Source organism: Triturus cristatus, chromosome 4_1 (genome assembly GCF_964204655.1).
Source record: "Triturus cristatus chromosome 4_1, aTriCri1.1, whole genome shotgun sequence".
In the NCBI taxonomy this organism is placed as follows: domain Eukaryota; kingdom Metazoa; phylum Chordata; class Amphibia; order Caudata; family Salamandridae; genus Triturus; species Triturus cristatus.
Genome location: NC_140585.1, coordinates 406,937,077 through 406,963,142, shown reverse-complemented (window position 1 = coordinate 406,963,142; position 26,066 = coordinate 406,937,077). Strand labels below are relative to the sequence as shown.

Genomic DNA, 26,066 nt, shown 5'->3' with positions numbered 1-26,066 from the left:
AATGCTACTAGTGGGCCTGCAACACTGGTTGTACCACCCACATGAGTAGCTCTGTAAACGTGTTTTAGGCCTGCCATTGCAGTAGTGCAGTTTAAAACTGCCATGTCGACCTGGCATGTCCTAACCTTACATTTTACTAAATCTAAAGCACCCCTAAGGTAGGCCCAAGGCACCCCTAAGGGCAGGGTGCAGTGTATGTGAAAGGTAGGGCATATACTAGTGTGTTTTATATGCCTGATAGTGAAATACTGCCAATTTCGTTTTTTACTATTGAAAGGCATATCTCTCTCATAGGTTATTATTAGAGCTGCCTTGTAACATTTTACAAGTGTAACTTTCAATAGGGAAGTGATACAGATTTGAAGTTTGAGCTCCTTGAGCTCAGAATTTAAAAACATATATCTTAACAAAGATAATTTTTAAATTATGTGTTTGAAAATGCCACTTTTTGTAAGTGAGTATTTTCTTGTGTAACCATCCTGTGCCTCTGCCTGCCTGTGGAATCATCTGGTTTAGACTGAGAGGGGCATGTTTGTGCATTCATTCTAGACAGTCACACAGAGGGAGTTGAGGTCTGCCTTGCTTATCCTGATGGCCCATTACCAGGCTGATGGGTCTTCCTGAGCTAGAGTGGCGGGAGGAGTTATAAATGACACCTGAATCGGGCTGTGGCTAGTCTCTCACAATGTTGATCCACCCCCAGGAGTGTGTCTGGAGCCGAGACCAGGCAGGATAAGTGCTTGTGCGCTACAAAGATAATCCTTTGAAGAATGCCTAATAGAAAGGCCAAAGGGGTATAAGTATTGGGCCTAAAACCCAGAGACTTTTAGAACTCTTCTGGAACTGAGGACTGCCAAGAAAAAGAGCTGAAGAACTTTCAGGAGCAGTACTGCCCCTTTGCTGTGTGTTGCTTTGCTGGGTTGGCCTGCAGTGCTGCTTCTGTCGTTTGGCAGCGAAAGGACTGGACTTTGCTTTCTATCCTGCTTTTCCAAGTTACTCCAAGGGCTTGTGTGTGCTTGCCTCCTGTTGGAAGTCTCAGGGCCATCAAATACTTCACCTGCAGCATCCCTGAAATCCATTGCTGAGAGTTCTGACCTGCCTTGTGCTGCCAACTCCAGTTCTGGGCCCTTGGAGTTTGTTCCTGCTACAAAATGCTGCAAAATGCATCTCCCTTCCAGCACCTGTTTTTCCCACGCAGATATTGGATGGAGGAGTCACCTGAACTCCAGTGATTCACAGACTGTCGTTGGGACACCTGAAATAACATCTGGGTCATAGTTGCCCTCATTGCTTGTGTTCCCCATTTTTAGTTTGACTACCTCCAAGTGGTCCGCCTGATACTTAGAAGGGGACACTGTTGAAAATTGCTTGCTTTTGGGTTAATTGGTGTTTGTTTGACATTTAATTGATGTTGTGTGATATATGTGTTTGTATCTTCCTTTGTATATACGCCTATTTTCTTGTGATATATTGTAAATGATGCCAGATATATTCCATATGATTATTTGATATTTTTGAAGGGGTAATTAAATGTGCCTTTTTCATGAACAATTGTTAGATATATTTTTTCCGTGATACTTTTTTTCATACATATATATACTGTTTTTCCCACGCAGCACTGCAGAGCAGGAGAAATTTTCACTCACTGCCGCTGTTCAGCCAAAGAAATCGAAGCAGCAGCTGCCTGTGGCCGAAGAAACCGCTACAACCCGAGATAAGCGCACTGTACCTTCGAATTCCAAGATACTCACACTGACAAAGATGCAGGCCCTGCTTTGCGGCTGAAAGAGTCAGCGCATCATGGGACCGCGCTGGAAGAAATTGATGCAGCACCTGTGTGCAGCCGCTGCTGCATTGACCTCCAGCATGTCAGAATTTCCATGCATCGCACCTGTGCTGCAAGATTTCCAACACATCACCCTTAAACCATAACCGTCTTGGATTTCGATGCATCGCTTCTCCTTGCAGCTTGGATTCGAAGCAACACTTGTCCTGCTTGCAGTAGAACTGATGCATGGCCTCCTCAGGGACTCAGGAACCGACTCGTTGCTGTGTTTTCCGACGCTTCCCTCCTCTTGGGCTGCTTTTCTGTGTGGATTTTGACGCATCTAAGTACCGTGTGTAAACATTTTTGTTACCTTATACATAACTAATAAGACATTATGTGCAACTGAACGACCCTTTTAAATAAACAATTAACATGAAAAATGGCTCCCAGTTTTCTTGTCCTAGCAAAGCTTATTGAGAAGTGGAATTAAAAGTATTTTTTTGTTCTAATATTACAAGAACCTCTCTTTACCTGTTTGTAACTTCCGGTGTCACGCTTTGGACATCAGCAAGACCAGTAACCTTTCTCACATGGTGGAAAACCATATCCTTAGTCTTCCATGGTACTCACTGAGGAGGGTGGGGGGGCATTGTTGAATCTCTATGCATGTATGTGTAATTGAAACTCTCAAGTGTAAATATGTATGTTCACATTTGTTAAACCCTTAGGAATTGAGAAAAAAAAATGTTGTGCTTGTAAATCGCCTCTTTTTATGTTTTTTGCAGTTTTATATAGCGGAAACTCTGACCCGAAGGCATTGGAGTGTTTTACATGAGCACCATTTACATTACACAAGTACAAATTAATTTTTGGTAGGCATGGGGAGATTAAGTGATTTGCTCAGAATCACAGGGTGTTCAGCCGATGCCAAGACTCAGACCTGGTTCCCCAGGTCAAAAGTCGGTGGATCTAACCATTACAACATATCCTCTACGGGAGTGGATGTTCCGGGGGAGGGGACTTCACAGAACTTTTCAAGGACCATGTCTAGAAAGTTGAAACAGTTACTAATTTTCAAGCATAACCTGAAAGAGTCTTGTAATTTCCTGAAATGATTAATATTCCTCATTCAAGGTTGTAAACCTCTGGCTAGCAGATTTACTTGGTTCTAAAGCCTTTCAACCTTAACTGGTTCCTGCCTTGAATTATCAATATGTTTTGCTATGATCAAAAAATTGCTGTACTTCTACAAAAAAAATCCCTGAGTGACAGCCTGCTTGTCGACTGGCTGACAGGCGGTGTGGGAACAGCAGTGCGCCACATTATGAGGAACATGGTAAAGGGCAGGCAAGCCCCTCTCCTCTCTGGCACCATTTGGCACAGTGAGCATGGGCCACATCCAGACATACCCATTTCCCATAGACCATTGCATTGCTTGCTTGCTACCAACTCAGAGGGGATCTGGGCTAGTAGTTTGGGCTGAACAGCTCCTGTTGAGACAGGAACAAGCCTGATTTGTACATGGATGGTATCTGTCTGAGGTGGCATAGTGGGTGAAAAATGATAGATTGGAATAATTACCAAGTAACTGCCAGTGACTGAGATGTTTGCAAACATTTGATTTACCACCTTTGTGGTGTTCTGAGTACCACAACCAGAAATCTTATATAGAAGCTCATTTCTATTAGTTCCTTCCTTCAATAAATCTTAAGCTGAACAAATTTCAAATAAGTAATAAGTAAGATATTGTAAGAAATTGTGGTACTAGTTGTGGGTTTAAAGCCCTTCTCAACCAGCAACCACAATTCTTCTCAGTGTAAAGTCACAAGCAAACCCTAAATTATACTTTGCTCAACCCTCTGGTAGCTTGATACAGAGTAGTCAGGTTTAACTCAGAGGCAATGTGTAATGTATTTGTGCAACTCTACAAAAAGTAACACAATGTACACACAACCTAAAAGGATCCCACAGCAGAATTAGAAGAAAAGAGTAATGTTTAATAAATAAAGCAAGACCAAAACAACAAAAATCCAATCAGTAGAACTGGAGATATGCAGGTTTAAGGATTTCAGTGAAAATGGAGTGAAAAGACACAAAGCGCAAACTGCGGATATCCAATTGCGTCGGCATGGGACAAAGTCACAAGTTCAGTCCAATCGCGATGGAGCACAGGCCGGCTACAGGGACCCAGTTAGGCCTGCTAAATAAAATACCTTAGGTCTTGGTTGTGGAGCTTTGAGGGGTTCCACGTCAAGGATGCGTTGTGCGGCTGAGATGATGCGTCAGTTCTCAGGTGCTGCGGAGCTGCAATGCGAGGTCAAGTGTCATCATCGATGATCCTGTCAATGAGGACTTGCGATGCAAAGTGTGGCGTAGAGGATGCATCGTACAGTTGAGCTGATGGCTCAGTTCCAAGAAGCTGTGAGCTACAATGCCAGAATTTGTGTCGTCTTCAAAGCTTCCGCCAACGACAGATGTAAGGGCTACCTTTGGAAAAGCTTTGCACTGACGGTGGTTCCGATATGGCTTCGTGGTCAATACGGAGTCCTTTGCATCTGGAGAACCCTCACAGCAAATGCGATGTGTCAGTTCTGCTCCGGTTTGTGCCGCAGAGGAGATGCATCAGTTCTGCTGGGTCCACAGATGGGCTGGCAGAGCACATTTAGGTCAATTTGCAAGGGCCTAAGACTGAGGTGGCACCACATGTAGAACAGTACTCACAGATGGCTCAGTCCAGGTGCTGGGGTCAAGGTTGATGGGACCCGATACTCTTGTCAGGAGGCCTTCCAACTAGCCCTTGGAGTCACTTTTGGAGTCCTAGGTTCAAGAGATGCAGGTCGAGTTCTTCTTACCGAGGCAAGAGGGCAGCAGGCAGTAGGACAGCAGGGCAGCAGTTCTTCAAAGCAGCGGTCCACCAGAATGGCTGTCCGTTCAGCAGCACAGCAGTCCTTCTTCCTGGCAGAGTATACACAGGTCCAGAAGTGTACTGAAGAGGTGGTATCTGAGGTCCAATACTTATACCTGGTGCCCTTCCACTGGAAGGTGGGAGAAGCTTCTAGAAATTCCCTTTGAAGTCTCCATGCATCCTGCCTTCCCTGTCCTGGCGCCAGACTAACTACAGAGGGTATGCGGCCCTTTCTGTGGAGGCAGGACACCACCTATTCAAGTGTAAGAAGGCTGTGTCCAGCTCCGTCCTCCTATCCTGTCAGTGATGGCCCATCCAGGCACACCCAAGCTCTCTATTGTGTGTTGCTGTCTAGGAGGAATACACAAAGCCCAACTGCCAACTACACCCAGTCGTTTGATCCAGAGACAAACTGCAAGCACTCAATGGATATGGCAGGAAAATTCCAACCTTTTAAAAGTGCCATTTTCAAAATTGTAATGTAAAATCCGACTTTACCATAAGAGAGGATTTTTCATTACAATTCCAAAGACACCAAACATGACCTAGTCACTTGCACCCATTTGGAAATTATAGCTTAGTAAATGTAATAAGGTAACTTTAATGTCATCCTATGGGAAGGTAGGCCTTGCAGGAGTGAAAAACTAATTTAAGATTTTGGCATTACCAGGACATGTAAAACTTAAAATTACATGGCCTATGTTTTAAATACAGTGCATTCTGCCATGTGGGCTGTTTAGGGCATACTCTAGGGTGACTTACTTGTATTGAGAAGGAAGGTTTAGGACTGGCAAAAGATGTATTTTGCCAGGTTGAAACAGCAGTTTAAAAACTGTGCAAATAGGCTGCAATGGCAGGCCTGAGACAGGTTTTAAAGGGCTACTTAAATGCATGGCACAACCAGTGCTGCAGGCCCACTAGTAGCATTTTATTTCACTGGCCCTGGGTACATGTAGTTTACTGAGGTCGTATAAGTTATATAAATATGCTGATTGGGTGTAAGCCAATTCTACCAGCAGATTGATACTGATACTTCAGACCATACAGGACACCACAGTCAGACTCATCCTTGCCCTTCCCAGACAAACTCACATCACACACCACCTCAGGAAACTCCATTGGCTTCCGGTACAGATGTGATGTCAATTCAAGCTGCTGACCCACACACACAAGTATTTACACAACCAAGGACAGGCATGCATTAACCACCGCCTGAACTTCCACCAGCCATCGACAAGACTACACTCTGCCTCCCTTTCACTTGCTGATGCTCCCCACATCTACCGAAGCAGAAGCAGAGGAGGCTCATTCTCCCAAATTGCAGCAAACACCTGGGACAACCTCCCTACGGACATCCGGAGCATGCACTCACTTTCGGATTTCCGAATGGCCCTCAAGATCTGGCTATTCGAATATGTCTCTGGGGGCTGAAAGCGCCTGGTGCTATAGTTACCTTAAATCTTTGAAATTACATATCTCTGGTTCTACTGATTGGATATTTGCTGTTTTTATATTTCATTTATTAAATGCTACTCTATTTTCCTAAATTGGTGTGGGATTTTTCTTGTGTTGTGTTTTCACTTTATTGCTCTTTAAGTGCTGCATAAACACTTAACACATTGCCTCTAAATAAAGCCTGACTGCTTTTGTGCCAACCGATCAGGCGGTTAAGCACAGAGTAATTTAGTGGCTGTTGTGGTTCACCCTGACAAGGATTGTGGCTGTTATCTGAGAAGGGCTCACACCCCTCTCAACGAATAACCCAATTTCTCACCTATCCTCACCAACATTTATCTATGATTGCTTTAGTGTCTTCATTTTCAATTGGCTTTGAGGGTTAATAGTTGAGAGGACCTTTGGGTGATAATGCAGATGTGGCATAATGACTCTTCAAGATAGTTTTGGGAACAGACATCAGTTTCAAGGAGATTGGCTTTGATATCAAAGACTATTTTGTGGATAAACAGTATTGAATCTCTTGGTGGATTAGCTATGATGCAAACTACTTATCTTTAAATTTGCCCCTTTTTGCGAGGCCGTGGTAATCCGCATTAGGGTGCAAACGGAGGTTTACTTTTGATTTGGGCTCAGAAGCTGTGCTGACACTTTGCAGAATCTGGTTTTTGTCTGCACCACTTCCAGGTAAAACCTGGTAGAAATTGAAGAGGGAAAACCTTCATTATTTTGAGGTTTGGTTCCCGGAAAGAGGAAAAACATACAGTATTACCACATTATCCTCCTTCCATAGATGCGGTAAAAAGCCTCGAGACAATGGTAATTAATTCCGTGTCCAAAATTACCAAGTCATTTTACCGGAGTACTTAGAACGAGCCCCATCGCAGGGACCCGCCAATTTTAGAGATTACGCGTAAATATCATGAAATTATAATGAAACATTTCGAGTCCACCATTCCAATAACTGTTCGCCTTTTTCAAACAAGCATAAAGCAGCAAGCATTTGTTGAATATCCATTTGTTTCCAGAAAAGAAATGTATAAATTCAGGTAATTTTTTTTGTCCTCAGACGACCTTCTTTAAATATAATGAAACACTCAAAATACAACTGGCATTCAAATTTAAAGCAACAGGAATGATTAGGGCAAATTACACGCAATTGGTTTTGGCAGGTGATTATTAGGAATGAGTTCTACTCACAGTCAGTTCCATAGTCGGGTCTGTTCAGCCAGCTTCTTTTTGATACAACTTTGCTTATTTTTTCTGAAAGGAAAATGTTATTCATTGAGTTCCATTAAGTAGTTTAAACAGGGTATTTTCTTTTTGTTTTCTGGTCATGTTGGTTGCAGTAACGTATAAGCAAGTCAGAGAAAAGTGAAGGTAAAGAAATCAGACAGAGGTGTACATAATTCTTACTGCAAAGGTATGTCTGTGTATTTTTACCCTACAGAAAGTAAGTGGTAAAAAACAGTTGCTAAAAGTGAAAGAATTTCATACTTAGTCACGGCCTTTAACTAGAGCAGAGACTATAGTACCGAGGGCTTGATTACAATGGTGGTCGTTTAGACTGCCATCATATCGGGCAGGTGACCGTCCAGCAAAGATTCACCGGTCCCACCTGCCATATTACAACATGACTGCCAACACGGCGGTCGGAAAGTGCTGTTTTGTACTGCGGCTTGCCCTGGAAATGGGCAGCAGCACAAGCTGCAGTACAAAAAAAAAAGCACTTTGTGCACATCCATGCACTGTGTGCCAGGCACAATGTAGTGCCTGACACATGGTACATGTATGTGTGGGGGGCACTACATGTGCCCGCCGGGCTACTCAGGAGTGGCCCACGATGGACGGGACCCTGCTTGGGACAGTGGGACCGCCATTAAAAGCAGCCAGAAAGGGACATCCTAATCCCTTTCACGATGCCTGCGAAGGCACCGCCTTCATTGTAGGGCTAGGATTCCGACTGCCGCCCTGACGGGCTCCTTGAGTCTGTCGGAGGTGGCAGTGTTCCCCCACCCGACCTCTGTGCTCCGACTGCCGATATAGTAATCTGGCGGGCAGACCGATGCCCTGGATGTCAGGCGGACTGCCACCCATGGCCTGCCGGTGGCACTCTACCCAACATCGTAATGAAGGCCCTAGTCTGGTGTGCTCGTGCTGAAAATGAAGAGCATGTAATAGGCCTCTTGTAGCCCTCTTGACCTTTATGTGCAGCCCCCTGGACTGCTGTTTTCTTGACTTAGCAGTGACATTCAGAAAGCTGATGAATGGGCAAATATTTATTTACACTTTAACTGAAGTAAAAGAAAAAGAAGCAAAGGTATCCTGCACCACTTATCTTTTTAACTCCTTCAGCGCTCATGACGGAGCCACTCCGTCATGAGCCACGGGTGCCTTGTGCTCATGACGGAGTGGTTCCGTCATGCTGCGGCCGTTGGCCGCCGCTCCTCCCACACTGCGCTGATTCCCTACCTGTGCGGGCGATTAGCGCAGTGGACGGAGTCATGACGGAACCACTCCGTCATGAGCACAGCTCAACCGTGGCTCATGACGGAGTGGCTCCGTCATGAGCACAGCGCCACCGCGCTGCCCCCAAACCCCCCCCCAGCGCTGCGGCGGAATTCCCGCCGCAGCGAAGGGGTTAAACACCTTCATTTTTAAAGACATTGTGCATCAAACATGAGGAAATTTGATAAAGACTTTTCAAAATTGAAAAATATGTATTTCATTACAAGGCTCAAGCGTTTCACGTTAGTGCATCAGATTATATCACTGCATTGAAGGGCATTTATTGAAAGCAATAGTTCTCAAACATGAACTTAGAAACATTGTGACTTCCCGGCCCTGACAACAATGACATATGAAGTGGCAAGTCAGTTGTCATGTATACTCGCGACGTGGCCTGGGCTATTATTATACGTGGAACAACTTTATAGTTTGTGAAATCAACATGATTTTTTGTACAGTGCACATCCTGAACTCATGTATTTCAAAAAGCTCTTATATGTGATAATGATGAAAAAGGTGGCAAAGTGAAATAAAATAAATGCCTAGGATCTCACAATTTGGTCAAGTGGGGAAGCCGGGATTGATCCCCGTTTTTTTTGGTTTCGCATTGTGAAATTCAGCCAATAGATGGGTAGTTCTTCCGCTCTCTCATTTTGCTTCAAAAGTTAATGCTCTGTCTTTAATTCTTGGTGCATGAAGTTAGAATGTGGATGGCAGACAGAAGGCCATGAGTGGACCAGACCCAGGAATCTGGCTTGAGCTTGGTTCGAGACTTCAGTGGCTCGCCCACCTATCTCACATAATGGCGGTTAAGGGGACAAAGGAATGGAAAGTATACAATTTGACTATCATTAAAAAACTTGGTGGAGCAGGAGTACCAATACCACAGGACAGAACTCCTTGCTTCGAGATTCACAACTTTCTCACTACACCATATTTTAGGGAGTGGACTATGAGTCTTGGTGTTCTCTCCCCCACAGATAAAATAATCTATTTATCCTGTTTTCTTGTCACATTTGTACTACAAGTATTTTATTTGATTTACATTTTCCTCTCACTGTAAAACAAATCACACAAAAAATCAAAGAAGCAGAGAAATATGATCAGAAAGTGATTACCTAATGTGCACAATGTGTCACAAAGGGAGGCAGAACTTAATTTAAAAAATCCCTTCTGGTTTAGTAGTTTCTATCTTGCTCATTACACAAGAGCACAGGGTGAATGATTCTGATGTCAGGGACTACTCTCACTAAAGATATGCCACTGTGCTGTAGAACTATTTCACATCTAGCATATTATTTTAAAGCTAGGATTAAATGTCAAGCCTCATAGTGACTAGGCTTAAACTTTCCCAGTGTCCTATGTATAGCGATAGAGGGGGTCTTTGCCATGGAAGTTTAACAGCACTTGCCACCTCAACAGAGCCTGTTTCTCAGGACTTCTAATGTACAAGAGTGATTAAAGGCATAAGGAGATTGTGAGACATTAGATTCTATTGGATTCAAATTCAATAATCAAGTTAATTATTTTGTGAACTTGACTCACGAAAGATAGTAATAGCAAGCAGAGAAGGCTTACCCCAGGGTGTGGTAGAGGGATAGTGGCTCAGATGCAGCACAACACAGTATTCTTGAGACACACTCTTCTTCAGATTAGGGGCTTTATTTAGAGTACAATATGGAATGAAGCCCTCAAAATAACTCCATAAAGCACGGTGCACACCAGGTACATGGTTCGCTTACCCTATGCCCATATTACACCCCGACTCCCAAGCCCCCCACCCTGCGGGCATCATAGTGGCCCTAGGTCATAGCACAGACCATACTTTTTGGCCCCTGGGAAATTACTTGTGAGTAGTCACGTAAAAGGGGATTACCAGTCCTGTTGAAAAAAAAGGAGGGTTCTATTGGTTAATAGATGGATTGGCTTTGTATGCCTTGTCTATACAGCAGCTCTTAATTACTCAATCACTCAATCACCTGGGAGGGCAGGATGTAACCGACCTGAGCATTAACCTGTAATATTGGCAAATCTATTAATAAAGTGTGCTCACATATTCGTGGTTGAATCAGCTAGATGCGAATCATGCACAGGGTACAAGACAAGCACATCATCTGCATCCAGCTCATTTGCCTCATTGTTGCTTCTTAAATAATAGAGAATGGAGCAAACACGATGGCCCCAATTTCACTATTTAGCATAAAGACTTAAAATAAAGCAAACTGGGTTTCTATAATAAGAAATGGATAATGTATATGTTCTGCACTTTTCAAATAATGAAAACAAGACTTACACTGAGGTAAATTATCTTTTTTGTTACATAAACAGCAAAACAGTGAATAACAAGCAATGGCAAAGCCAACAGGTTTTGTGTCTTAGGCTTTACCAATACTTGTTTCCTTTGCTATTTTTATCATTAGTTTATATTTCCAGGAAAGCCAGAGGTATCTTGGAGTGGTACACTGATGATAAAATACAAAAAGCATTCCAAAATGGCTGCCATGCAATGCATATACATCCAAATGAACGAAGAAGCATGGTCAGACAGTTTAAAATGCTTTTTGTTATGGTTTATAGCAAAGGAAAAGGAAAAGAAATGAGCATGAGCAAAGCCAACAGCTCTCTAATCCAAGACAGGTCTTTTGCCATTGCTGTGCTTGTTAAAATCTCATGTGAGCTGCAGATCTTGAGTAATAACTGCAGTAATGGCAACTCATGCTTTATTACCCGGAGGTCAACTGAGTGATGGGGGGAACAACCTTTACAATGCAACTTTTACAACGCACTACCTTTACAACGCATTTTTACAACGCATAATCCATTACAACGCATGACATTACAACGCATAACACTACAACGCATTTTTAAAAACTACCTTTACAACGCATTCCATTACAACGCATACTACCATTACAACGCATACCATTACAACGCATAATATTACACTACACTATCCAACACTTACCCTACTGTTGCACCCCCTGGAGTTAGAATAGTAATTTTTACCCCTATACTATCCAACACTTACCCTACTGTTGCACCCCCTGGAGTTAGAATAGTAATTTTTACCCCTATACTATCCAACACTTACCCTACTGTTGCACCCCCTGAAGTTAGAATAGTAATTTTTACCCCTATACTATCCAACACTTACCCTACTGTTGCACCCCCTGGAGTTAGAATAGTAATTGTTTACCCCTATACTATCCAACACTTACCCTACTGTTGCACCCCCTGGAGTTAGAATAGTAATTTTTACCCCTATACTATCCAACACTTACCCTACTGTTGTACCCCCTGGAGTTAGAATAGTCATTTTTACCCCTATACTATCCAACACTTACCCTACTATTGCACCCCCTGGAGTTAGAATAGTAATTTTAACCCCTATACTATCCAACACTTACCCTACTGTTGCACCCCCTGGAGTTAGAATAGTAATTTTTACCCCTATACTATCCAACACTTACCCTACTGTTGCACCCCCTGGAGTTAGAATAGTAATTTTTACCCCTATACTATCCAACACTTACCCTACTGTTGCACCCCCTGGAGTTAGAAAAGTAACTTTTACCCCTATACTATCTAATACTTACCTTAAATGCAATTTAATATTATGCGTTGTAATGGTATGCGTTGTAAAGGTAGTATGCGTTGTAAGGGAAATGCGTTGTAAAGGTAGTTTTTAAAAATGCGTTGTAGTGTCATGCGTTGTAATGTCATGCGTTGTAATGGATTATGCGTTGTAAAAAATGCATTGTAAGTGCACACGTTGTAAAAGTGTGCGTTGTAACGACATACATCCGAGTGATGGTTGTTAACCTGGGTAATAACCAACCTCATTAACATTCTTGGGAGCATCAGTTCTTTAAAAAAAACAAAAGGAAGTTCTCAAAACCCCTCTAAGGAGACATTTACTGCACTGTTTAATGTTTCGCTAGCCCATTTATTTTAAGGAAACTAAATCATTATATATATATATATATATACATATATATATATCACGGAAACTCCTCCAAAGAAAGAGCAGAGGCCACAGTTGGGGTAAGCAGGGAGGCCACTTTATTCTGTCACAAACGGCGAATGCATTTCGGCATCACATATGCCTTCTTCAGCGCCAGGAGTCTTGTGGGGAATATGCAGGTAACAACGTGTATTTGAAATGATAGCCCCTAGATGATTGGTTTAGGTCCGCCCCACCCACTGGTGCATAGTCCTTTGTCACCTTCTGTAGTGCACTGGATACATGTGCACTACAGTTCCCAGAATGCATCAAGAATCCAGGTAGGTAAGGCAGATTAATGGCTTGCTGTTAATGCAGGAATTAACATCACGATGTCGTCTGGCCAAATCCCCTGCATGTTGTGTGAATGGCAATGTCCTCCTGGGTCCCCAGACCGCATCAACCTCCAGGCACAGGTTTCCATTCAGCGGGGGCAGGACCGGGAATCCAGTCGCGCCCAGGGTAGAGTTGAATAACTCCTTCACCGCCCCATTTCTTCCTGGACCCGGGGGTGTGCCTTGGTAATCCAGTACCCTGGAAACAAACAAAGTCCGCCACAGCAGATGCCAGCGAAGCCAAGGCCAGCTTAAGGATGCGGGTGCCTCTGAAGCGCACCTCTGGCATGCGCGCGAAACATCACGGAAACTCCTCCAAAGAAAGAGCAGAGGCCACAGTTGGGGTAAGCAGGGAGGCCACTTTATTCTGTCACAAACGGCGAATGCATTTCGGCATCACATATGCCTTCTTCAGCGCCAGGAGTCTTGTGGGGAATATGCAGGTAACAACGTGTATTTGAAATGATAGCCCCTAGATGATTGGTTTAGGTCCGCCCCACCCACTGGTGCATAGTCCTTTGTCACCTTCTGTAGTGCACTGGATACATGTGCACTACAGTTCCCAGAATGCATCAAGAATCCAGGTAGGTAAGGCAGATTAATGGCTTGCTGTTAATGCAGGAATTAACATCACGATGTCGTCTGGCCAAATCCCCTGCATGTTGTGTGAATGGCAATGTCCTCCTGGGTCCCCAGACCGCATCAACCTCCAGGCACAGGTTTCCATTCAGCGGGGGAAGGACCGGGAATCCAGTCGCGCCCAGGGTAGATCTGAATAACTCCGTCACCGCCCCATTTCTTCCTGGACCCGGGGGTGTGCCTTGGTAATCCAGTACCCTGGAAACAAACAAAGTCCGCCACAGCAGATGCCAGCGAAGCCAAGGCCAGCTTAAGGATGCGGGTGCCTCTGAAGCGCGCCTCTGGCATGCGCGCGAAACATCACGGAAACTCCTCCAAAGAAAGAGCAGAGGCCACAGTTGGGGTAAGCAGGGAGGCCACTTTATTCTGTCACAAACGGCGAATGCATTTCGGCATCACATATGCCTTCTTCAGCGCCAGGAGTCTTGTGGGGAATATGCAGGTAACAACGTGTATTTGAAATGATAGCCCCTAGATGATTGGTTTAGGTCCGCCCCACCCACTGGTGCATAGTCCTTTGTCACCTTCTGTAGTGCACTGGATACATGTACACTACAGTTCCCAGAATGCATCAAGAATCCAGGTAGGTAAGGCAGATATATATATATATATCCAAAAGAAAAATTCGGCAAAGACCGAGCCACATTAGACAGAGGGCACGCAGCGGGGTAGCCAACCTCTACTATTCCACACTCCTCCGGTGCAAATCCTGATGTACAATGGAAAACACCAGTACCACGGCCACAATTTTAATTTAAGCGTGTTTATTTAGGCAACACAAGCAATCCGACGCGTTTCGGAGTTAACAGCACTCCTCTCTCACGGGTACCCGTGGCACTGGTGTTTTTCCCCTGTACATCAGGATTTTCACCGGAGGAGTGTGGAATATATATATATATATATATATATATATATATATATATATATATATATATATATATATATATATACATTTATATATATATATATATATATATATATATATGTTCCATCAAATTGCCGAAGCCTTGGAAGTGCACACTCGTTGAACTCAACCATCCGGCTTTCTCTCAAGGGCATAATCTTGCGCTGCTGCTCCGTAGTAAAATACATTGACCTGACGCGTTTCTAGGCACTTGCCTTTCATCAGAGGTCGCTCAAAATGAATGAGAAGGGAGTGTCTGGTTTTGTTATTGATTTAATTACATGGCCCGCCCTCGTGGAATCAGCTGAGTGCTTGCGGTGCATGTTGGGAATAGAAGTCCATCCAGACAAGTAATCACCTTGGTAGGTCCCTTTCAACATTACATTTTGGAATTCTTTCACCCATCGTGGGCCCCAGAGTGGAGTGCAAGTTTCTTTAGCCCTAGTTCATCGAGCCGCATCCGGGTCCGGACACAGTTACAACCCACGGCTTCCTTGAAGTGAAAAGGACGGTGCTACTTCCCGCGGTACGGCGACCGCGTTGAATTTGTTCCATCAAATTGCCGAAGCCTTGGAAGTGCACACTCGTTGAACTCAACCATCCGGCTTTCTCTCAAGGGCATAATCTTGCGCTGCTGCTCCGTAGTAAAATACATTGACCTGACGCGTTTCTAGGCACTTGCCTTTCATCAGAGGTCGCTCAAAATGAATGAGAAGGGAGTGTCTGGTTTTGTTATTGATTTAATTACATGCCCCGCCCTCGTGGAATCAGCTGAGTGCTTGCGGTGCATGTTGGGAATAGAAGTCCATCCAGACAAGTAATCACCTTGGTAGGTCCCTTTCAACATTACATTTTGGAATTCTTTCACCCATCGTGGGCCCCAGAGTGGAGTGCAAGTTTCTTTAGCCCTAGTTCATCGAGCCGCATCCGGGTCCGGACACAGTTCCAACCCACGGCTTCCTTGAAGTGAAAAGGACGGTGCTACTTCCCGCGGTACGGCGACCGCGTTGAATTTATTCCATCAAATTGCCGAAGCCTTGGAAGTGCACACTCGTTGAACTCAACCATCCGGCTTTCTCTCAAGGGCATAATCTTGCGCTGCTGCTCCGTAGTAAAATACATTGACCTGACGCGTTTCTAGGCACTTGCCTTTCATCAGAGGTTGCTCAAAATGAATGAGAAGGGAGTGTCTGGTTATTGTTATTGTTACGGAGCAGCAGCGCAAGATTATGCCCTTGAGAGAAAGCCGGATGGTTGAGTTCAACGAGTGTGCACTTCCAAGGCTTCGGCAATTTGATGGAACAAATTCAACGCGGTCGCCGTACCGCGGGAAGTAGCACCGTCCTTTTCACTTCAAGGAAGCCGTGGGTTGGAACTGTGTCCGGACCCGGATGCGGCTCGATGAACTAGGGCTAAAGAAACTTGCACTCCACTCTGGGGCCCACGATGGGTGAAAGAATTCCAAAATGTAATGTTGAAAGGGACCTACCAAGGTGATTACTTGTCTGGATGGACTTCTATTCCCAACATGCACCGCAAGCACTCAGCTGATTCCACGAGGGCGGGGCATGTAATTAAATCAATAACAAAACCAGACACTCCCTTCTCATTCATTTTGAGCGACCTCTGATGAAAGGCAAGTGCCTAGAAACGCGTCAGGTCAATGTATTTTACTACGGAGCAGCAGCGCAAGATTATGCCCTTGAGAGAAAGCCGGATGGTTGAGTTCAACGAGTGTGCACTTCCAAGGCATTCGGCAATTTGATGGAACAAATTCAACGCGGTCGCCGTACCGCGGGAAGTAGCACCGTCCTTTTCACTTCAAGGAAGCCGTGGGTTGGAACTGTGTCCGGACCCGGATGCGGCTCGATGAACTAGGGCTAAAGAAACTTGCACTCCACTCTGGGGCCCACGATGGGTGAAAGAATTCCAAAATGTAATGTTGAAAGGGACCTACCAAGGTGATTACTTGTCTGGATGGACTTCTATTCCCAACATGCACCGCAAGCACTCAGCTGATTCCACGAGGGCGGGGCATGTAATTAAATCAATAACCAAACCAGACACTCCCTTCTCATTCATTTTGAGCGACCTCTGATGAAAGGCAAGTGCCTAGAAACGCGTCAGGTCAATGTATTTTACTACGGAGCAGCAGCGCAAGATTATGCCCTTGAGAGAAAGCCGGATGGTTGAGTTCAACGAGTGTGCACTTCCAAGGCTTCGGCAATTTGATGGAACAAATTCAACGCGGTCGCCGTACCGCGGGAAGTAGCACCGTCCTTTTCACTTCAAGGAAGCCGTGGGTTGGAACTGTGTCCGGACCCGGATGCGGCTCGATGAACTAGGGCTAAAGAAACTTGCACTCCACTCTGGGGCCCACGATGGGTGAAAGAATTCCAAAATGTAATGTTGAAAGGGACCTACCAAGGTGATTACTTGTCTGGATGGACTTCTATTCCCAACATGCACCGCAAGCACTCAGCTGATTCCACGAGGGCGGGGCATGTAATTAAATCAATAACAAAACCAGACACTCCCTTCTCATTCATTTTGAGCGACCTCTGATGAAAGGCAAGTGCCTAGAAACGCGTCAGGTCAATGTATTTTACTACGGAGCAGCAGCGCAAGATTATGCCCTTGAGAGAAAGCCGGATGGTTGAGTTCAACGAGTGTGCACTTCCAAGGCTTCGGCAATTTGATGGAACAAATTCAACGCGGTCGCCGTACCGCGGGAAGTAGCACCGTCCTTTTCACTTCAAGGAAGCCGTGGGTTGGAACTGTGTCCGGACCCGGATGCGGCTCGATGAACTAGGGCTAAAGAAACTTGCACTCCACTCTGGAGCCCACGATGGGTGAAAGAATTCCAAAATGTAATGTTGAAAGGGACCTACCAAGGTGATTACTTGTCTGGATGGACTTCTATTCCCAACATGCACCGCAAGCACTCAGCTGATTCCACGAGGGCGGGGCATGTAATTAAATCAATAACAAAACCAGACACTCCCTTCTCATTCATTTTGAGCAACCTCTGATGAAAGGCAAGTGCCTAGAAACGCGTCAGGTCAATGTATTTTACTACGGAGCAGCAGCGCAAGATTATGCCCTTGAGAGAAAGCCGGATGGTTGAGTTCAACGAGTGTGCACTTCCAAGGCTTCGGCAATTTGATGGAACAAATTCAACGCGGTCGCCGTACCGCGGGAAGTAGTACCGTCCTTTTCACTTCAAGGAAGCCGTGGGTTGGAACTGTGTCCGGACCCGGATGCGGCTCGATGAACTAGGGCTAAAGAAACTTGCACTCCACTCTGGGGCCCACGATGGGTGAAAGAATTCCAAAATGTAATGTTGAAAGGGACCTACCAAGGTGATTACTTGTCTGGATGGACTTCTATTCCCAACATGCACCGCAAGCACTCAGCTGATTCCACGAGGGCGGGGCATGTAATTAAATCAATAACAAAACCAGACACTCCCTTCTCATTCATTTTGAGCGACCTCTGATGAAAGGCAAGTGCCTAGAAACGCGTCAGGTCAATGTATTTTACTACGGAGCAGCAGCGCAAGATTATGCCCTTCAGAGAAAGCCGGATTGTTGAGTTCAACGAGTGTGCACTTCCAAGGCTTCGGCAATTTGATGGAACAAATTCAACGCGGTCGCCGTACCGCGGGAAGTAGTACCGTCCTTTTCACTTCAAGGAAGCCGTGGGTTGGAACTGTGTCCGGACCCGGATGCGGCTCGATGAACTAGGGCTAAAGAAACTTGCACTCCACTCTGGGGCCCACGATGGGTGAAAGAATTCCAAAATGTAATGTTGAAAGGGACCTACCAAGGTGATTACTTGTCTGGATGGACTTCTATTCCCAACATGCACCGCAAGCACTCAGCTGATTCCACGAGGGCGGGGCATGTAATTAAATCAATAACAAAACCAGACACTCCCTTCTCATTCATTTTGAGCGACCTCTGATGAAAGGCAAGTGCCTAGAAACGCGTCAGGTCAATGTATTTTACTACGGAGCAGCAGCGCAAGATTATGCCCTTGAGAGAAAGCCGGATGGTTGAGTTCAACGAGTGTGCACTTCCAAGGCTTCGGCAATTTGATGGAACAAATTCAACGCGGTCGCCGTACCGCGGGAAGTAGCACCGTCCTTTTCACTTCAAGGAAGCCGTGGGTTGGAACTGTGTCCGGACCCGGATGCGGCTCGATGAACTAGGGCTAAAGAAACTTGCACTCCACTCTGGGGCCCACGATGGGTGAAAGAATTCCAAAATGTAATGTTGAAAGGGACCTACCAAGGTGATTACTTGTCTGGATGGACTTCTATTCCCAACATGCACCGCAAGCACTCAGCTGATTCCACGAGGGCGGGGCATGTAATTAAATCAATAACAAAACCAGACACTCCCTTCTCATTCATTTTGAGCGACCTCTGATGAAAGGCAAGTGCCTAGAAACGCGTCAGGTCAATGTATTTTACTACGGAGCAGCAGCGCAAGATTATGCCCTTGAGAGAAAGCCGGATGGTTGAGTTCAACGAGTGTGCACTTCCAAGGCTTCGGCAATTTGATGGAACAAATTCAACGCGGTCGCCGTACCGCGGGAAGTAGCACCGTCCTTTTCACTTCAAGGAAGCCGTGGGTTGGAACTGTGTCCGGACCCGGATGCGGCTCGATGAACTAGGGCTAAAGAAACTTGCACTCCACTCTGGGGCCCACGATGGGTGAAAGAATTCCAAAATGTAATGTTGAAAGGGACCTACCAAGGTGATTACTTGTCTGGATGGACTTCTATTCCCAACATGCACCGCAAGCACTCAGCTGATTCCACGAGGGCGGGGCATGTAATTAAATCAATAACAAAACCAGACACTCCCTTCTCATTCATTTTGAGCGACCTCTGATGAAAGGCAAGTACCTAGAAACGCGTCAGGTCAATGTATTTTACTACGGAGCAGCAGCGCAAGATTATGCCCTTGAGAGAAAGCCGGATGGTTGAGTTCAACGAGTGTGCACTTCCAAGGCTTCGGCAATTTGATGGAACAAATTCAACGCGGTCGCAGTACCGCGGGAAGTAGCACCGTCCTTTTCACTTCAAGGAAGCCGTGGGTTGGAACTGTGTCTGGACCCGGATGCGGCTCGATGAACTAGGGCTAAAGAAACTTGCACTCCACTCTGGGGCCCACGATGGGTGAAAGAATTCCAAAATGTAATGTTGAAAGGGACCTACCAAGGTGATTACTTGTCTGGATGGACTTCTATTCCCAACATGCACCGCAAGCACTCAGCTGATTCCACGAGGGCGGGGCATGTAATTAAATCAATAACAAAACCAGACACTCCCTTCTCATTCATTTTGAGCGACCTCTGATGAAAGGCAAGTGCCTAGAAACGCGTCAGGTCAATGTATTTTACTACGGAGCAGCAGCGCAAGATTATGCCCTTGAGAGAAAGCCGGATGGTTGAGTTCAACGAGTGTGCACTTCCAAGGCTTCGGCAATTTGATGGAACAAATTCAACGCGGTCGCCGTACCGCGGGAAGTAGCACCGTCCTTTTCACTTCAAGGAAGCCGTGGGTTGTAACTGTGTCCGGACCCGGATGCGGCTCGATGAACTAGGGCTAAAGAAACTTGCACTCCACTCTGGGGCCCACGATGGGTGAAAGAATTCCAAAATGTAATGTTGAAAGGGACCTACCAAGGTGATTACTTGTCTGGATGGACTTCTATTCCCAACATGCACCGCAAGCACTCAGCTGATTCCACGAGGGCGGGGCATGTAATTAAATCAATAACAAAACCAGACACTCCCTTCTCATTCATTTTGAGCGACCTCTGATGAAAGGCAAGTGCCTAGAAACGCGTCAGGTCAATGTATTTTACTACGGAGCAGCAGCGCAAGATTATGCCCTTGAGAGAAAGCCGGATGGTTGAGTTCAACGAGTGTGCACTTCCAAGGCTTTGGCAATTTGATGGAACAAATTCAACGCGGTCGCCGTACCGCGGGAAGTAGCACCGTCCTTTTCACTTCAAGGAAGCCGTGGGTTGGAACTGTGTCCGGACCCGGATGCGGCTCGATGAACTAGGGCTAAAGAAACTTGCACTCCACTCTGGGGCCCACGATGGGTGAAAGAATTCCAAAATGTAATGTTGAAAGGGACCTACCAAGGTGATTACTTGTCTGGATGGACTTCTATTCCCAACATGCACCGCAAGCACTCAGCTGATTCCACGAGGGCGGGGCATGTAATTAAATCAATAACAAAACCAGACACTCCCTTCTCATTCATTTTGAGCGACCTCTGATGAAAGGCAAGTGCCTAGAAACGCGTCAGGTCAATGTATTTTACTACGGAGCAGCAGCGCAAGATTATGCCCTTGAGAGAAAGCCGGATGGTTGAGTTCAACGAGTGTGCACTTCCAAGGCTTCGGCAATTTGATGGAACAAATTCAACGCGGTCGCCGTACCGCGGGAAGTAGTACCGTCCTTTTCACTTCAAGGAAGCCGTGGGTTGGAACTGTGTCCGGACCCGGATGCGGCTCGATGAACTAGGGCTAAAGAAACTTGCACTCCACTCTGGGGCCCACGATGGGTGAAAGAATTCCAAAATGTAATGTTGAAAGGGACCTACCAAGGTGATTACTTGTCTGGATGGACTTCTATTCCCAACATGCACCGCAAGCACTCAGCTGATTCCACGAGGGCGGGGCATGTAATTAAATCAATAACAAAACCAGACACTCCCTTCTCATTCATTTTGAGCGACCTCTGATGAAAGGCAAGTGCCTAGAAACGCGTCAGGTCAATGTATTTTACTACGGAGCAGCAGCGCAAGATTATGCCCTTGAGAGAAAGCCGGATGGTTGAGTTCAACGAGTGTGCACTTCCAAGGCTTCGGCAATTTGATGGAACAAATTCAACGCGGTCGCCGTACCGCGGGAAGTAGCACCGTCCTTTTCACTTCAAGGAAGCCGTGGGTTGGAACTGTGTCCGGACCCGGATGCGGCTCGATGAACTAGGGCTAAAGAAACTTGCACTCCACTCTGGGGCCCACGATGGGTGAAAGAATTCCAAAATGTAATGTTGAAAGGGACCTACCAAGGTGATTACTTGTCTGGATGGACTTCTATTCCCAACATGCACCGCAAGAACTCAGCTGATTCCACGAGGGCGGGGCATGTAATTAAATCAATAACCAAACCAGACACTCCCTTCTCATTCATTTTGAGCGACCTCTGATGAAAGGCAAGTGCCTAGAAACGCGTCAGGTCAATGTATTTTACTACGGAGCAGCAGCGCAAGATTATGCCCTTGAGAGAAAGCCGGATGGTTGAGTTCAACGAGTGTGCACTTCCAAGGCTTCGGCAATTTGATGGAACAAATTCAACGCGGTCGCCGTACCGCGGGAAGTAGCACCGTCCTTTTCACTTCAAGGAAGCCGTGGGTTGGAACTGTGTCCGGACCCGGATGCGGCTCGATGAACTAGGGCTAAAGAAACTTGCACTCCACTCTGGGGCCCACGATGGGTGAAAGAATTCCAAAATGTAATGTTGAAAGGGACCTACCAAGGTGATTACTTGTCTGGATGGACTTCTATTCCCAACATGCACCGCAAGCACTCAGCTGATTCCACGAGGGCGGGGCATGTAATTAAATCAATAACAAAACCAGACACTCCCTTCTCATTCATTTTGAGCGACCTCTGATGAAAGGCAAGTACCTAGAAACGCGTCAGGTCAATGTATTTTACTACGGAGCAGCAGCGCAAGATTATGCCCTTGAGAGAAAGCCGGATGGTTGAGTTCAACGAGTGTGCACTTCCAAGGCTTCGGCAATTTGATGGAACAAATTCAACGCGGTCGCAGTACCGCGGGAAGTAGCACCGTCCTTTTCACTTCAAGGAAGCCGTGGGTTGGAACTGTGTCTGGACCCGGATGCGGCTCGATGAACTAGGGCTAAAGAAACTTGCACTCCACTCTGGGGCCCACGATGGGTGAAAGAATTCCAAAATGTAATGTTGAAAGGGACCTACCAAGGTGATTACTTGTCTGGATGGACTTCTATTCCCAACATGCACCGCAAGCACTCAGCTGATTCCACGAGGGCGGGGCATGTAATTAAATCAATAACAAAACCAGACACTCCCTTCTCATTCATTTTGAGCGACCTCTGATGAAAGGCAAGTGCCTAGAAACGCGTCAGGTCAATGTATTTTACTACGGAGCAGCAGCGCAAGATTATGCCCTTGAGAGAAAGCCGGATGGTTGAGTTCAACGAGTGTGCACTTCCAAGGCTTCGGCAATTTGATGGAACAAATTCAACGCGGTCGCCGTACCGCGGGAAGTAGCACCGTCCTTTTCACTTCAAGGAAGCCGTGGGTTGGAACTGTGTCCGGACCCGGATGCGGCTCGATGAACTAGGGCTAAAGAAACTTGCACTCCACTCTGGGGCCCACGATGGGTGAAAGAATTCCAAAATGTAATGTTGAAAGGGACCTACCAAGGTGATTACTTGTCTGGATGGACTTCTATTCCCAACATGCACCGCAAGCACTCAGCTGATTCCACGAGGGCGGGGCATGTAATTAAATCAATAACAAAACCAGACACTCCCTTCTCATTCATTTTGAGCGACCTCTGATGAAAGGCAAGTGCCTAGAAACGCGTCAGGTCAATGTATTTTACTACGGAGCAGCAGCGCAAGATTATGCCCTTGAGAGAAAGCCGGATGGTTGAGTTCAACGAGTGTGCACTTCCAAGGCTTCGGCAATTTGATGGAACAAATTCAACGCGGTCGCCGTACCGCGGGAAGTAGCACCGTCCTTTTCACTTCAAGGAAGCCGTGGGTTGGAACTGTGTCCGGACCCGGATGCGGCTCGATGAACTAGGGCTAAAGAAACTTGCACTCCACTCTGGGGCCCACGATGGGTGAAAGAATTCCAAAATGTAATGTTGAAAGGGACCTACCAAGGTGATTACTTGTCTGGATGGACTTCTATTCCCAACATGCACCGCAAGCACTCAGCTGATTCCACGAGGGCGGGGCATGTAATTAAATCAATAACAAAACCAGACACTCCCTTCTCATTCATTTTGAGCGACCTCTGATGAAAGGCAAGTGCCTAGAAACGCGTCAGGTCAATGTATTTTACTACGGAGCAGCAGCGCAAGATTATGCCCTTGAGAGAAAGCCGGATGGTTGAGTTCAACGAGTGTGCACTTCCAAGGCTTCGGCAATTTGATGGAACAAATTCAACGCGGTCGCCGTACCGCGGGAAGTAGTACCGTCCTTTTCACTTCAAGGAAGCCGTGGGTTGGAACTGTGTCCGGACCCGGATGCGGCTCGATGAACTAGGGCTAAAGAAACTTGCACTCCACTCTGGGGCCCACGATGGGTGAAATAATTCCAAAATGTAATGTTGAAAGGGACCTACCAAGGTGATTACTTGTCTGGATGGACTTCTATTCCCAACATGCACCGCAAGCACTCAGCTGATTCCACGAGGGCGGGGCATGTAATTAAATCAATAACAAAACCAGACACTCCCTTCTCATTCATTTTGAGCGACCTCTGATGAAAGGCAAGTGCCTAGAAACGCGTCAGGTCAATGTATTTTACTACGGAGCAGCAGCGCAAGATTATGCCCTTGAGAGAAAGCCGGATGGTTGAGTTCAACGAGTGTGCACTTCCAAGGCTTCGGCAATTTGATGGAACAAATTCAACGCGGTCGCCGTACCGCGGGAAGTAGCACCGTCCTTTTCACTTCAAGGAAGCCGTGGGTTGGAACTGTGTCCGGACCCGGATGCGGCTCGATGAACTAGGGCTAAAGAAACTTGCACTCCACTCTGGGGCCCACGATGGGTGAAAGAATTCCAAAATGTAATGTTGAAAGGGACCTACCAAGGTGATTACTTGTCTGGATGGACTTCTATTCCCAACATGCACCGCAAGAACTCAGCTGATTCCACGAGGGCGGGGCATGTAATTAAATCAATAACCAAACCAGACACTCCCTTCTCATTCATTTTGAGCGACCTCTGATGAAAGGCAAGTGCCTAGAAACGCGTCAGGTCAATGTATTTTACTACGGAGCAGCAGCGCAAGATTATGCCCTTGAGAGAAAGCCGGATGGTTGAGTTCAACGAGTGTGCACTTCCAAGGCTTCGGCAATTTGATGGAACATATATATATATCATGTGATCAAGGCCTCTTTGCAGGCCGAAACGCGTAATGGCGGCAGTGCTGGGTGATATGAAATAAAAACTTCTGCACTGATTTTGGGTCTGTGTTCGTCTTTCCGAGGAGACGTGGAAGTTGGAGACGAATCTTGTTATATATATATATATATATATATATATATATATATATATATATATATATATATATATATATATATATATATTATCTACTGGCGGTCGCCAGTAGATAGTTATAGTTACAACCTAGTTTCCATAGGAAATCTGCAACATTCTATTTGGAATAACTTTGGCGCCCGTTGACGAATCCTCGCAAAATTTTCAAAATAGGTGGGGCGCTCAGCTTCGCTCCTACCCTGAAAGTCTCGGGGTGATTCGTCAAGCGGGGGCCGAGAAAAAGGGGGGGTCCCAAAACGCGTTTTCCCCATGCATTTTTCCATAGGACCTTTAGTCGAAGGTACAGCCCGAACGGCTGAACAGAATTACGTGAAATTTGGCAGAGAGGTAGCCATAAGGTCAAGGAAGTGTCTTTTGAAGGTCTTGTGTAAATCTGTTCAGTATTTCCAGAGAAAATAGCATTTAAAAGCATATAAATATCTATACGCGCGCACCGTGCGCGCACAATGAGCGCACTCTGCCGTGCGCGAGCGCAATTCTGATTGGTTGTTAGATGTCGGTAAACATTCGAATCGGTCGAAACCAGGAAGTGACGGACGCAATTTTGTCTCTCGCAGTCTGAGTGGGTGAAAAACAAAGGTGGAGAACGTGAAAAGGGGGTAGGGTGGACAGTTCCTGACCCCCTAGCCTTTGTCAGGGGGTCACAGAAGGACCATAGGTTTCAGGCACGTTATAGTTAGGAATTAGCATTTAAAAAACCTTAGAAATTCACTGAAAAAAACATAGGTTTCAGGGGCGTTATGGTTAGCTTGACTTTTCACTTGTACAAAACCATTGAAATTCCCCCGTTATAGTTAGTTCAGCTGACTATAACTCGCGCGCCCGCAATGCACTGCTGATGACGTCACATATTACATCACTCATGACATGGTCAGCGACATCACTCATTACATCACTGATGACATCTCAATTTTTTTTTTTTTTATTCTTTAGGAGGGGGCTGCGTTGCCCCCCTCCTCAGGCCACTTATGGCCCCGGGGACCCCATCCCCGGGGCCGGCATTTGTTTTGTATTATTTAAAAAAAATATATATTTATAGAAACACCTAGGACATGCTGGACAAACCGTATGTACCTATCACCATGACGATTTGCTTGATATTCATTAAAAGGCGACTATGCATAGAATGAATCCACATGGAATGTATTTACACCGCTAGTGAAGCTCTGACGTGTCTGAC

The 26,066-nt window shown here is 45.9% G+C and overlaps 1 protein-coding gene across 2 annotated transcripts in view; it reads right to left on the bottom strand.

Moving 5' to 3' along the window:
• Positions 1 to 26,066, bottom strand: part of MYRFL (myelin regulatory factor like) — an 872,690-nt gene that overhangs the window by 72,572 nt on the left and 774,052 nt on the right. For both annotated transcript variants that reach the window (XM_085652512.1, XM_085652513.1), the window contains exon 20: positions 7,329 to 7,391. In XM_085652512.1, the coding sequence (XP_085508638.1) occupies positions 7,329 to 7,391 (63 nt within the window). The remainder of the gene's footprint in view (positions 1 to 7,328; positions 7,392 to 26,066) is intronic.